The 16,100-nt window shown below is 36.0% G+C and overlaps 1 protein-coding gene across 1 annotated transcript in view; it reads left to right on the top strand.

The window, feature by feature from the left end:
- CNTN5 (contactin 5) overlaps positions 1-16,100 on the top strand; it is a 1,203,952-nt gene that overhangs the window by 964,855 nt on the left and 222,997 nt on the right. The window contains exon 14 of the mRNA XM_063430510.1: positions 4,666-4,816. Within this exon, the coding sequence (XP_063286580.1) occupies positions 4,666-4,816 (151 nt within the window). The remainder of the gene's footprint in view (positions 1-4,665; positions 4,817-16,100) is intronic.

Raw genomic sequence — 16,100 nt, 5'->3', positions numbered from 1 at the left:
AAAGTACAAAATGTAAGCACATAAACCATTTATACAGAGTGCAGGGGAATAAAATGAGCACTTATGATAAGTACAAAATATAAGCACATAAATAAGGTGCAAAAAATACATAATGCATAGCAAGAGCAAAATGTCAACACACAATCACGTACATAAAAGTGCAAAATGCACATGATCACATGCACAATTATTGATATTTTCTTAAAATAATTATTCATATACCTTATACGTTGCCTTTTTATTCATAATCATAATCAGGTAAAGATCCCATAAACTTTAAAAATACTATTAGTTTGTTTTATAGCATGAGAGATATGTTTGTAATACAATTCTGAAAGACAAGAAAGTTATGTGGGCTTCTTAGATAGATGCATAGGAGCAGGTACCAGGGGGATGGAAGGGATGCCCTCCAGGAAATCATGGGAAGAAGGGGTTAGATCATGGGAAAATCCCCACAGTTTAAAAGAGGCATATTTTGTTTTCAGAGGTAGTGAGGTTTGGATCAGCTGAACATACATTATGTAAAGTTAGTAGCTCCACATCCCATTGTCTCTATACACACTCTGGGTCTTCCATCTAGGTCCTACACAATAGATCCACTATAGGCACACGTACGCACTACGTACACACACTCAAATTCCTGACATATGCACTGTGTATCCCTATGTACACACTAGATCCCCTATAAGCAAAAACATACTACATTCCCTAAACACACACACTTTACAACCGCTTCACACACTACATCACATATACATCACCCATACACTACCTATTTTTTTCCTAGTCTGGCCCTGTGTTTATGTGTATCTGTGTCACTATGTGTGTATGTGTGTGGCGGTGTATGTATCTAATCACACTATACACAAATAATTCAAATGCCAACACTACATACAAGCATACCCCTGCAATCAAACACCAATACCACACATAAATGCTCACAGCCATTCAAATGTTAACACCACATAAACACACCATTGCATTCAAACACCAACAGTACAGACAAGTGCACACCCTATATTTAAACCAATATTACACACAAATTCACACCTGAATTTGAACACCATAACTACATGATATCAAATACTAAATATCAAAATTGTAGATTATGCTAATGTAGTGTACCTATAATCTTAATTTTAATAATGACAGGAGGCGAGTATTTTGCATAACTTTCTTTACTTATGCCTCCAGCAGCACAAGACAATCAATCAAAACGTTTTAACCAATCCTAGGCCAACGTAGCCTGTATATAAGTCCTTGATGGGCGTGTCTATTCTTCTTTCTTTGATGTGTTAATTCCTGTAACGTCAGGCCGTGATGAACTTTCTAAACTAGAACTCTGTTAACTTGAATGACCGTAACTTGGATCGAAGCTTGAAGGGTCCTAGTCATCCGACTTTCAAATTAATTTATGCTGAAAAAAACAGAAATAGGTTAAAGGTGGTGGAAAGGAACTGTTGTCCGCATGTAACATATAGACATGATTTATTCAATATATCTTGTTGTGATAGGCTATCCCATCAGGATGCATATTATGTTTCTTGACTGAAGCTTATTTCTTTACTGTCTACTTAAGTTATATTAAACGATGTGTAGCTATTGTCTATAATGCTACAATATATGACTATATACTAACCCGGATTGTAGACCTTGGTGTTCCCCCTTTACCAATAATATAATGTTATCGTAAATATGCTTGAAATCGGCGAGTATTAGGGAGGGACAAACCGAAAACCTATGGGGGGGAAAATACTCGCCTCCTGTCATTATTAAAATTAAGATTATAGGTACACTACGTTAGCATAATCTACAATTTTATCACATGACAGGAGGCTTCCTATTTTGCATTTTTAACGCTGCGGTAACAACGAAAAAGATGCGTGTGATGTCTGTCTAAAGTAAAAAACCCTGAAGGTATTTTCCCTAGTCCAGTCTGCCGAGTATTTTCGCCAGAGGGCCTAGGATGCCCAGGAGTTTGTCCTGGGATTCCTTAAGGCCCTTCTCTATCCCTTTCCGTGGGTCTCGGCCCGCGCGGGACATGAACAGGGACACGGTAGTGTCAAATTCTGGGGTCTGTGCAATTTTGTCTGGTAGCATTGGTCTTGGGCATTCTGCCCGTAGTCTCGCCCTCACTTCTTTTTCCATTGGTTTTCTTAGCCAGAAATGGATGAACTGGGCCAGATGTTCCGGCAAGCCCCATTCTGTCGATCTTGGATGTCTGATCGTGCAGGGGTTGAACATGGCCACCCCTTGGGAGTCTAGGAAGGTACCTTCCTCACGGTTGTCCTGTGAGTGGTGGGAGCCCTCCTGTGCAAAGTACATGTCCTGGTTGTACTCTGTATCATCCCTTTTGGTGCAAATGGCGGGCGCGAGATCCAAGATGGCCGCCATTCGCGCCAAAATGACATTGCGGTCTGCGATCGCGATCGCATTCCGCCGCCACGGATAAGGGCCGCTCAGTGAGGCTACCGGCGGCCAAATAAACATTCCCTCCCCCGTCCCCACCTCCCAGAAAACCCCAGTGCTCCTAAATAGCCCCAAAGGTGCGCGCGGTCGCGGTAAAAATGCCGCGATCGCGGGTAGAATGGAAAGACAGTATAAAAGGGGGGAGCAGTACAGGGTGGAGAGGTAGAGAGGGTAGGGGGAAGATTAAAATAAAACAATTTCCTAAACAGTGTTACATAATAAAAATGTAAGTGAAAGCAGTACTCTGACCTGTGCCTGTCTGGAAGCAGCAAAGAAAGAGGGATAGACACGCCCATCAAGGACTTATATACAGGCTATGTTGGCCTAGGATTGGTTAAAAAGTTTTGATTGATTGTCTTGTGCTGCTGGATGCATAAGTAAAGAAAGTTATGCAAAATAGGAAGCCTCCTGTCATGTGATAAAATTAAGTTTAAACCCTTCTTCTTAGTTCTGAACCGTTTGCAGTTTAATATATATATACTCCCTTTTCTTAATTTTAAACCTTTATCAGTTTAGCTGATAACTCCTTACGTTACCCTATATAAGGATACCAAATTAGGGAGCTATCTAATAAACTGCTTAGGGTTCAAAATAAAAAAAAGGGTTTATAATGCTCTGATTTGATGTTCAGTAAAGAAAGTGTTAAGCAAAATAAGATGCCACATGTCATGTTGTAAAATTGTAGATTATGCTAGCTTTAGTGAAACTAAAGCTAGCATAATCTACAATTTTACAACATAACTAAAGCTAGCATAATCTACAATTTTACAACATGACATGAGGCATCTTATTTTGCTTAACACTTTCTTTACTGAACATCAAATCCGAGCATTATAAATCCTTTTTTTTATTTTGAACCCTAAGCAGTTTATTAGATAGCTTCCTAATTTGGTATGTATATATATATAATAAACTCCATCTGACAACTCTCATTTAATTTAATGCTATTCCCTTCAAATATATACACCAGTTAACCTACATTCTTCTGGATGAATCATGAGCCCTTTTTATCACTAGAATGAAAACAAAACTTCTGAAAGGGACAGTTTATTTATTATAACCATAATAACTTTGTGTTGTGATGATGGTGCCAAGAGTTCAAAGGCCGAATTCCTCCTTATTTGGAAATCGCTCCATCACTTCTACCAACTTGATGATTAACAGAACCAAATTATAATGTTCAATTCTGTCTGACCATAGAGAGGTGTGGTAGACGGGGAGAGATGGGCTGACCCACATCCATCATTCTCAGCCTATCACACGGGTCCATTGGGGAGCACCCATACACGTTTAGTGAAAAAGGCACTGTACTCATCTATAGTTGTTTGGCTTAGACTGACCCTTTACATCACAAAAAAATAATATAAGATGAAATAATGATATAAGTAAAGGGAAAATAGATTTTTTTTATATCTGTAGTAAACATGACTGTGAAAATAAGAGCGAGTGACAAAAGGAACACACATGGGTAAATCAGACAACCTCACATTAAAGATTAATTCTTTGCAGCTGTATTTTATAAGTCCAAATATTAGTCAACGCAGCCTTAATGTGTTCTTGCATCTGGTTTATATGTTTCTCAAATGAAAATGGTGATTTGCCAACTCTAGTCTATATTCTTGGATAGGTTTGGATTGGCCACCATGTGTAGACATCATGCATGTGTACTATAACTGTACTGGCAGCCTAGCCATCGGCAAGGTTACCTGAGTCGCATTAACACTGCCTGCCCGTTGCCGCTGTTTTCCTTTTTTAATCTTAATATAGTAACGAAAATGATTGGCATAACTAAATGTGCATGGGTCACACAATGTAAGAAACGAGTACCCCACTGAGATGCAATTTAAAGTTTGTTGTTATGCTCCATTAAATGAATGGAACTTGTAAAATTGTGAAATTTTTTGCCCTCTGGTTTTATAAACAAATGCGTTTTTCTTCACACTAAAAATTCTCATTTCCTTAGATGTCAGTATAAGAGACCCATTCATGTTTAACAAGCGGGCTTTAACATCTGAGCACAAAAGTAATAAATACAGTTTTGCTTCTTTCAAATTGCCTGGGATCTATTTTGTTTTCCTTGAAAGACGTCTTTGCATAAATGGTTTTAAAGGCAAGATAACAGAATACGTAGCAGCAGGAAAGTTTATTGTGATTCAGTTGTGTGATTATTATTTTTACATGTATTTTATTCAACAGCATCAGCTCCCATGTTTGAGCTAAACCAACGGCAGAAAACAGTAATCATAACTAAAGGGAAAGAAGTTGTTTTGGAATGTAAACCACAGGCTTCCCCTAAACCGACCATCTCCTGGATGAAAGGCGACAAGGCTGTTAGGCAGAACAAGAGGTTAGAAGCTATCAAGTTTGTTTTTTATAATTAATAGGGTAGCGGAATCCGTAGATGATCTTAGTGTAAATTTTCCAAACGCAGGTCTGCCTTTTTTGATTTCAGTTATTTAAATGTTCGGTTGTGTGGAATGGATAAATAGAAATGAGACTTTCAATATGTGCTCTGCGGTGAAACACACGCAGACTTTTAACTCCAATGTTTTTTGGGGGTATGTGGTTAATTATGATATTCTGTCACCAGCCCGTTTGACTTTAATGTTATACATGTTTTGTTTAGTTTTTGTTATCAGTAAGAATGTGTTCTTTGTGCATTGAGCATCATACAGAGAATCTTGCCAAGTTTGACTTGGTAGCTATGGGGCAATGTTGTTGATGACAAGGTTTAGGGGTAGGGGATCATGGGAAACAAACAGGGCATGTACACATAATGAAATCAATTAACAATTATTTAATATCAATAATCTAATAATATATGGATCCTCTCTACCTCCCGAACAGTATAACTCTTTATTAAAATGCTCTCATACAAGTCCTGAATTGTATATAGACATCTCATTCACCAGAGATAAGAAAATTTGAATTGAACAATCAACATGCCTCCCCTCTTCTTTTCCTCTCCCTTTCCTCTCCTCTTCATAAATAATACAAAATGTATTTCCTGTCAATTATTTAGATACCCATTTTCTGTGAATATTTCCTGTCTTTACTAGCTCTAAGCCCTTTGTCATTTGTGTTAGGGATGCTATGAGCAATGCTATTAGAAGAGCTTAAATGACCACTCTAGGCACCTTAGTAATTTCATCGTAATTAAGTTGTTATGGTTGAGGGTGGCCTGACTGCTCAGCCCCTGAGCTTCCATTGTCCAAGGCTTCCATCACGAAGTCTTAGACTAGGCACATTCAGATAGGTTGATAGCATCAACTAGCTCTCTCTGTACATGTACAATTCTGCTTGTGTGTCTCTTGGTCAATGCTCCTATTTCCACTACACTGATTCACCCTCCTTTATATTGACATCACACACATGCAAACTGAGACTGAAAACCCAGAAGCACAAGCATTTACACTAATAGTTTCTCTTTACGGTCACGCACCTGGTATTTTTTTGGGAAGTAGCTACAGCCTGCTTCCACACTACCATAAATGAACACGAGAGGACTCATGATAAACCCTTTTGGCATTTTAGTTTTTCTATAAATGGTGGCAGCCCTTATATGTTTACTTATCCCTTAAGTACAAAAATATTGTTTACTAATAGGAGTTTATGAGGTCTAAAGAATAAAATTAAATGTAAAAGTCAAAACCACTGTCTTTCTTGGAACAGAGTACCTCAATCTTTGAACCTGTCAATTAGCGTAGAGAAATAATAGAGAGATAGGGCAAAACCTTGTTCCTGTGTTTTCTCCTTCCAATGCAACATGTGCCCAGGCTATGCCATCACACTAAAATGAATTATGATTTTAATTTCTAAATCTTTCATATCAATTTAAAAGAAAACAGAACACAAAAATGGTAAACACGAGTTATAAATGAGTGGCAACGTTTTATTTAATGGTATAATTTCAGAGAAGTGATGTTACCAATAAAACAAGGCATTACATAATTCTTCTGCCATGCCCCTCAGACAATAGCGGTACACAAAAATAAATGTATCAAAATCTCTCTCACTTACAAAATGTCATCTGGACACTAAACAACAATATACATTTGGTGATGCCAGTTGGCACTGCAGTATTTCACTCAATAAACGTCTCCGGTAAATACATAAAGATGTCTTCCTGCCAATATACACAATGTAATGTTTACAAGACACAAGCCATAAATAGTTTCTTTATACAGAGTTTATAATGTTAAAGCAAATACAAAAACTCACTCTGTAGAGAATAAACAGCATTCTGTAACTAATAACACAAAAATATAAACATCTCCAGTCGTTGATGTCTTGAATAACAATGGTGTTTACTCATGGAGTGAAATGTCATAGGCAAATCTCTGTAGCAAACACGATTATTATTTAGATAATGCTCCTAATGGTTTAGGCTATGCCTCTGCACATGCATATTTCAATGTGGTGCATGCATTTTAATGCTGTATGTATATTTAATACTTGTGTGTATAATTCAATGTTCTACTTGTCAGATTTGGCACTTCTCAGGGTTTCCGGCTTGCAAAGTTGAGAACGGCTTTCAAGAGCTTTCTAAAGTTTTTTTGATCGATTGTTATCTTGTCCTTTTGGATTTGACACATTTTGCTGAGCTAAAGGAATTTAGCAAACTAGTTGCTGACATATAGGGAGGTCACAGGTGGTGTTGAATTATGAGCAGTTTAATTTGCTGCTTAGGAGGTTCATTGACCTTTGAAGCCCCATCAGAAGATGAAACAGAGTCTGAAGGAAATATGACACCTATTCATAATAATATAGCCTTGCTGTGATTTATAAAATCAATAAAAATAAAACGTGTATTTTGCATTTGTGTATACATAAGGTCATTTATTGTGCTAGAAAATGGACCCGAAAACATTTTGCTGAGAGTCATTAAAAATCAATTGTCACCTCCTGTAGCAAGGTTGCTAAAGCAAGAATGGTAGTAATATGCAAAACATATTAGGCTGATCTTTCTGCACTGGTGGTGCTAGTTTTCTGTTTATACTTTTTGACTAAATTAATTTTATAAACATTATTTATATTCTTAAAACTTTACAAGTTGCTACTGCATTTTTTTTAACTTTTGAAATTTTTATAGAGATTATTACAATGGTAATACCAAATAGGAGAGGAGAAGGAGATGGAAGCTACTCCATGTTTGTAGTACGGCAAGGAAACATGTTTTCTTTTTTAAATTAGTTAATTATTAGTTACGAAAATCATAGATATAAGAAGGTACTAATGGCATCACTTAGTGTATAGTGCTGCCTAATATCATGTAGGTCCCATTGTGCTGCCAATGCAGCTCTGATGCATCAAGGCATGGACTCCATAAGTTCTCTAAACATGCCCTGTGGTATCTGGTTCCAGGACAATAGCAGCAAATGTTTCAAGTTGCAAGGTGGGGCCTCCATGGATTGAATTTGGCCTCCAAATTCCCTCAGATGCTCAACTGGATTGCGATCTGGGGAATTTGGAGGCCGAGGCAACAGCTTGAACTCTTTCTTGTGTTCCTCAAACCATTCCTAAACATTTATTTGTTGTGTGGTAGGGTGCATTATCATGCTGAAAAAGGCCACTGCTGTTTGGGAACACCATTGCCATAAAGGGGTGTACTTGGTCTGCAGCAAGATCTAGGTATGTGTCAAAGTAACATCCACATGTATACAAAGTCTTATGGTTTCCCAGCAGAACATTGCCCAAAGCAAACACTAAAGCACTGTGTGTTCTGACACCTTTCTATCATGACCATTTTGTTTAGTTTTTTGCAATTTGCGCCACAGTACCTCTTCTGTGTAATCAGACTAGATGAGTTAGCCTTCAAGGGATCCTATAGTGCCAGGAAAACAAAGCCGTTTTCCTGGCACTATAGGGTTAATATGCCCCCTCCCCCCTCCCCTCGAATCTTATCTCACCGAGCTAAAGGGATAAAACCCCTTCAGCCACTTTCCTGAATCTAGCGCCAATGTCCCTCGGTGCTGGGTCAGGCTCCGGCCACGCTCCTCCCCAATCAAAGTTAGCCAGCGAAGGAGACCTACGCGTTCATTAGACCTACCTATAAGAAACATTATTCAATGCTTTCCTATCGGGAAAATATGATGCTGGAGGTCTGTGAGCGTCAGATAAGGGACCAAACCTTCCGTTTGGTTTCCGGAAGCGCCCCCAGTGGCTGTCTGGTTATATAATGGTTTAATTATTTTATAATATATTATACCTATATAGGAAATAAAAGTGTGTGTGTGTGTGTGTATATACACACATACGTATTATATGCACACGTATCATAAGTATATGTGTGTGTGTATATATATATATATATATATATATATATATATACATACACATGTATTACGTGTGTGTGTGTGCATATATATATTTATATATGTTTGGCCAGCTAAGTTTGGCCAGCGTTTGTGACTAAGTGGCTACTACAAAAGACTGGACATACCCCATTTTGAATACCGTGGGTTGCCTACTTTTACTAATGGTATGCCATGATGGGTTTAATTTTCATTCCTGGGCTGCTATACTGTCTCAAAGGCAACATAGGTCCAGCAAAACAATCTGGAAAATGTCAATGTGCAAACATGGAAAAGGGGAAAGCCCTACATTTGACCCTTGTAAGTTTGCAAAACCCATAAAACCTGTACATTGGGGGCACTGTTGTACTCGGGAGATGTTGCTGAACACATATTGGGGTGTTCTTTGTCAGTAACACATAACAGGAACTGAGAATCCATGACTAAAATACAATGTGAGAGAAAAATAACACAAACAAATGACTATCCAAAAGTTTCACAAAGACTGGTGGTAGAATTAGTGCATGGAAAGTGTTAAAATATCACCATTTGAAATACCCTAGGGTGTCTACTTTTCAAAAATATATGGTTTGATGAGAGTAAATTACATTGGCTGGTTTCAAAAATGCCCCAAACAGGACATGGATGCATGATGACCAGATGTGAAAATTCCAAGTTGGAAAACTGGAATGCGCACCCTCAAAATAAGATCTTTTAGTCCCCAGAGAACCTACACACCTATACATGGGTTGTATCACTGTACTCAGGAGATGTTGCTGAACACATATAGGAGTGATCTTTGCCCATAATATAAAGCAGGAGCTGGTATTTCATGGCTAAAGTACAATGTGAGAGAAAAATAACACAACAAAACGACTACCCAAAAGTTTGACAAAGACTGGTGGTAGAAATGGTGCATGGAAAGTGTTAAAATACCACTATTTCAAATACCCCAGGGTGTCTACTTTTCAAAAATATATGGTTTGATGGGGGTAAATTACATTGGCCGGCTTCAAAAATGTCCCAAACAGGACATGGATGCATGATGACCAGATGTGAAAATTCCAAGTTGGAAAACAGGAATGCTCACACTCCAATACGGTCATTTAGCCCCAGAGAACCCGACACACCTGTACATGGGGGGTATAACGATACTCAGGAAATGTTGCTGAACACATATTGGGGAGTTATTTCACAGTAACCCTTAAAGTTCTCTACATGTATTCTTAAATTGCTATGTGTGTCAAAAAATCACCAATTTTTTTTTTTTTAATTTGGCATAGATTGATGGTAAAATGGTTGCATGAAAAGAGCATGTTTAATACCTTAGGTTGTCTTCTTTCATAAAATATATACATGTGAAGGGTTATTCAGGGATTCCTGACTTATATCAGTGTTACCATGTAACTTAAAAAAAAAAAATATGGTTTGGAAATAGCAAAGTGCTACTTGTACTTTCCCAAAAAAATTTTTTTAAGAACACGTTAAAATTGGGTATTTCTAAAATCAGGACAAAATTTGTAAACTATTTAGCACAGGTGTTTTTTGGGGGCGGTTGTGTAACAGATTTTTTGGGCGGATGCGTAACAGATTTTAGGGGGTCAAAGTTCGAGTGTGGGTTTACATTTTTTCACAATATTTTATAAATATTTTGAAAGTAAATTATATGATATGATGAAAATAATGGTATCTTTAGAAAGAACATTTAATGGTGAGAAAAACTATATATAATTTGTGTGGGTACAGTAAATGAGTAAGAGAAAATTACAGCTAAACACAAACACAGCAGAAATTTTAAAACAGGTCCTTACGGTAAGAAAATTGAAAAGTGGTCTGCTCGCTAAGGGGCACTAAATGCCATTTTTTCTAATTTTACATTTTAACAGAAAATTGTGTTTAGATATAACATTTTATTTGCTAAGACATGTTTGATTATTTTGATTATAAATAGCTTGTTTGACACTTCCAGTGTTTTAGTGTTATTTTAAGTATGTGTTGGTTTTGTTTTGCTTTTCTTTTTTTTTTTAATTGCTCTTCTTCTTAGAATCCAGCATTTGAGCTTCCTACATGTCGATACATAATCATATACAATTATGAGGGATACGTCTCTCCTTTGTCTGAGTGATGTAAATTAATCCTGTAGAGCTCTATTGTAAGAATTAAGGTCCTACGCTTTCATTTTAGTAAGTGTGTTGTTTAACCCCTTAAAACCAGAGGGCGTACTATTACGCCCTATTTTAAGCGGCTCTAAATGCCGCTGGGCGTAATAGTACAGCCTCCGTTTTTTTTTTTTTTACTTACCCGGTCGCCGGCAATCCCACGCCGGCGATCGCGGTTGGGGGGACTCCCAGGGAGCCCCCCGCGGCACGTCCGTCCTCCTTCAGCCCCCTTGGCCATGTGAGAGTGAGGTCCTTGCGAGGACCTCACAATCACATGGCCGGGATAGCTGCCTGGTGCATTGCCAGCAGGGGGACTAACTGTAATGACAATTAGTCCCCCTGCTGGCTGGAAATAAAATAAATGAAATTAAAATAAGTGTAAAAAAAATAAATATATACTTAGATCATATATATATCTAATATATATATGATCTAAGTATATATATATATATATATATATATATATATATACACATATACATACACACACATACACTGTCTAGGTGTTACTATACTATTAATATATATATATAATTATATTAATATCAATTTACACATGGACTGATACTGATTAAATATATATATAATTAGTGTTATATATATATTTATATATAATATAAAAAAATATGTAAATACGTTAAAAATAACATTAAAAAATATTTAAAAATAAATATAACTATATATAAATACAAATATTTAAAAAAATTATATATATATAGACATATTTATATACACAAACGTATATATATATACATATATACATATATATATATACACATTATTTTTACATAAGTAGGTATCTTAATTAATTACAATTAGCGGGACCTGGCTGACAACCCATGCCGAAAGTATAGGGAATTTAATTTGCTAGCACTATATTTAACCCTATAACTTTCCAAGACACCATAAAACCTTTACATGAGGGGTACTGTTTTACTCGGGAGACTTCGATGAACACAAATATTAGTGTTTCAAAACAGTAAAATGTATTACAACGATGATATCGCCAGTAAAAGTTATGTTTTTTTGCATTTTTCACGCACAAACAGCACTTACACAGACGATATTATTGCTGGGATACTTTTTACTGTTTTGAAACACAAATATTTGTGTTCAGCGAAGTCTCCAAAGTACAACAGTACCCCTCATGTACAGGTTTTATGGTGTTTTCAAAAGTTACAGCGTCAAATATATGGCTTGTGTTTCATTTTTTTCACATTAAAATTCGCCAGCTTGGTTACGTTGCCTTTGAGACCTTATCGTAGCCAAAGAATGAAAATTACCCCTATGATGGCATACAATTTGCAATAGTAGACAACCCAAGGTATTGCTAATGGGGTATGTCCAGTCTTTTTTAGTAGCCACTTAGTCACAAACACTGGCCAAAATTTGCGTTTTTTGCATTTTTCACACACAAACAAATACTAACGCTAACTTTGGCCAGTGTTTGTGACCAAATGGCTACTAAAAAAGACTGGACATACCCCATTTGCAATACCTTGGGTCGTCTACTATTGTAAATGGTATGCCATTGTGGGTGTAAATTTATTTCCTGGGCTACTATACAGTCTCAAAGGCAACGTAACCAATCTGGCGAATTTCAATTTCAAATGTAACATGCTATATTTGACCCTGTAACTTCCCAAAACACCATAAAACCTGTACATAGGGTACTGTTTTACACGTGAGACTTTGCAGAATACAAATATGTGTATTTTATTGCAGTAAAAGCAAACAGTATTATGACATTGACAGTTAAAATGTCATGTAGAACTAAAAAAATAACAGAATTTCTTATTTTCTCCAATTTATTTCATATAAAATTATGTTTTATAGCTAAATATTTGATATTAAATGAAAGCCCTGTTTCCCCTGAATAAAATTATATATAATAAGGGTGGGTGCATTTAATATGAAAGAGGTGAATTACGGTTGGACAGACATAAAGCGCAAATGCCAGGTTTTGTTTACTTTTTGTTTTGTTCACAACGTGTACATTTGGCTCAGTCCTTAAGGGGTTAAATGAAAGGGTGGTACCTGGTATGGTCACCCTAATTGACCCTTCAATGATTAAGGCAATTATATAACAACTTAACCGAAACAAAATGCAGAATATTGATACATGCTTACTCAACATTTATTTTCTGCACCAACCTCTAATTTTTTTAAAATAATTTATAAGGTTTTTACTTTGTATATATATATATATATATATATATATACATATATATATATATATATATATATATATATATATATATCAATCATGCACCTTGATTGCAGTGCATAGACTTCTCTGCTGCAGTGTCATACGATGTCAATAAGCATGCTGATGTCACCCGCGATCTAATCCAATCCTATGTTTCTCAGAGAGAGAAACGCATAGCTTCTATAATCAAATGCTGCTATCAGCAGCATTTGGTTGCAGGACTGAGTTTTACTCAGCTATGGAGATGACAGACCACTACACCCATATCACTTCATCGTGATGAACTGGTCTAGTAGACTTTAGTGGTCCTTTAAAAAGCACTCCAAGAGGAATGAGCATTCATGTACCTCGAATTAATTATTGACCCATACATGCTATTAAGGAGCATATTCAGGCACAGCTCAACAACATGAAGCTTTGGTAAGCAGTGGTTAATATCTGAGAATAAGTGAGAGCGATGGGATTCCTGGCACTTGTACAGTTTTCATGCTTGGCTGCTTGAACTTCCCAAACCAGAGTCTCTTCCTTCTGGCCTTCGATACGTGTAACAGAGGGAGCCCGATATCTGAGAGCCCAAGTGTGGACACCAGTGGTATTAACTTCACTCTGCTAGAGCATAGCTTAAGTATAAGCTCTGGACATTTTGAAACTTAAATAAGTCCCACTGTTTTGTACCCGGTACACCAACCTCCATATACCCTAGAGCTGTTCCTTGGATTTTCAATATGATCCTGAGCACATTGATTAGTTATATATTAAATTCTAGTTATATATTCCATATATATTTATATCTAATATTTAGTATAAAATTTTTTTTTTAAAATTCACTACAATTTTATTGGATTGAATAAACCTCTATGTATTTAGGTATGTGTAAAGTCATTAAAGATACTCATTCCTGCGTACTATGATAAAGTAATACATTAATGTCATATTTGCATTGAACAAGCTGAATAATGTGCAAGAAGGATTGTAGAAATAGTCAAAAATACAAAAATATCAACCTAAAATATTGAGTGTTGATAAGAGGTTCCATCTGCCATCCTCTCTAATTTTTCCAGGAAACCATTGATTCCAAGAAAGAGAAAGAAACATCCTGGATAATCACTGGAATATGTTCCAAATAAATATTATATTTTTACTCTATCTGTAAATATATACATGTGTTAGCTATTTGGCTACTGCAGTGTACACAGACCACTTCTGCTTAGAGAGAACTTGGCAAACAAAAACGCATTTTGATTCATCATCTGATGTTATGTACAAATAAGTAAAGGTTTTCTATTAAATAAAAAATAAAGAAGCCCATGGTAAACTGTTCTTAAATACTTTTGGAATTAAACAGTATTTTGATTTATGAAGAGGAAGAAAGGAATTATCTAAAAGCTCATTTTTTCGTAACCTGGCCATCGCCTACAGATATTTTATTAATAGAGAATTTCATTATGTTTGGAATGAATGTCCTATCTGGTATTTTCTTTTCTTTTGCCTTGAACGTGTCACTGTGATTTAAATAAGAAGAATTTCCATTTGCATAGGCTATTAATATATTTCTTTTTCAAGCAGAGTCCTATGATTGTGGAACTTGTCATTGGTAGCATTATTTGGAAAGTCAGGTCACAAACCAATTTTACAAACCTCCGTGAAAGTCACATGAGGGCTTTGTGAGGTCTGAAGAAAGTCAAACAAAAGGCTGTGCAGAGTATGGAAAAGAAGACAATGGCAAGTGAAATTAATTTAGATAGTGACATTTCAGGCAATGAAATGTAATTACTGTATAAAGAATGTTCATCTCTATTCTATTTTGCTTTTCGGCTTTCTCTGAAACTTTTTCCTTGTGTGTTCCAAATCATTCCCTTGTTTTTTAAAGAGACATCAACATTTATTTAAAATATTTTATTTTCTACATTGATCTATGCCTAAGTAAAGGCAGAAAATGTATAAAGTTGTGGTGTTGTAAATGTGTGTATGTTAAGATGGTGAACCTCGTAGTCTCTCTGTGGAAAAAAATAAGATTAGGAAGATAATATGCGATTAGCAACAATTTATGCACAAGGGATCAATTCGCAATTTAAAATATAGACAATTCCTGAATTTTTGAAGAAGGAGCAAATACACATAGTGACTATCCAAGAAACACACTGGAAATTAGAAGAAAAAAAATCAAACTTAAGTCTAGGTTATTTCCTACTATAATTAATGCTTCTGTAAGTCACAAAAAAGAGGAGTAGCTTTTTTGTTTTCAAAAAATATTTCTCTTAAAATTATTCATCAAGAACAGAAGGTCGATATATAATTTTGGTGTGTAAAATTAACAATCAAAAATATACACTGGCCAATGTATATGCCCCAAACCAGTCACAAATCCCATTTATTAGAAAAGTGTTTTGCAGAATTGACCAAGTCATTATCATGGGAGATTTCAATTGCGTCTTAGATGCAGATTTGGACAGAAGTCCTAAACTAAAAGGTAGTAATTATAAAAAGGTAAAGATCAATGGAAAAAAAAAATCAGAATTAGTAAAACAAACTAGGTTATTGGATTACTGGAGGATATTATGTGAAAGACAGACTAGATGGGCCGAATGGTTCTTATCTGCCGTCACATTCTATGTTTCTATGTTTCTATGTAAAGAGATTTTTCATGTTTCTCTAAAACCTTTTGTTCATATTCTAGAATCGATTTAATCTTAGGTGATAGAAACAGCGAAACAGATAAAAAAAAATCTTTATAACAACTACAACGTGGTCAGATCACAATCTGGTCATACTAGAACTAAAAGAACAGTTTGAGAGACCGAGAATAGAATGGAGAATGAAGGATTGGATAATGAGAAATGAAAACAACCTTAAACATATTAAAGAGATTACAGATCTTTTTTTCTTGAGAACAGAAAGAATTAGGTTAAGCTTTATTCGGCTATGATTGCAGAACGTTTGAAAATAATTATACCAGATGTGATTGATAGG

Source organism: Pelobates fuscus, chromosome 1, assembly GCF_036172605.1.
Source record: "Pelobates fuscus isolate aPelFus1 chromosome 1, aPelFus1.pri, whole genome shotgun sequence".
NCBI lineage: Eukaryota > Metazoa > Chordata > Amphibia > Anura > Pelobatidae > Pelobates > Pelobates fuscus.
The sequence above is the reverse complement of the archived record's forward strand: the minus strand, read 5'-3'. Positions and strand labels throughout refer to the sequence as shown.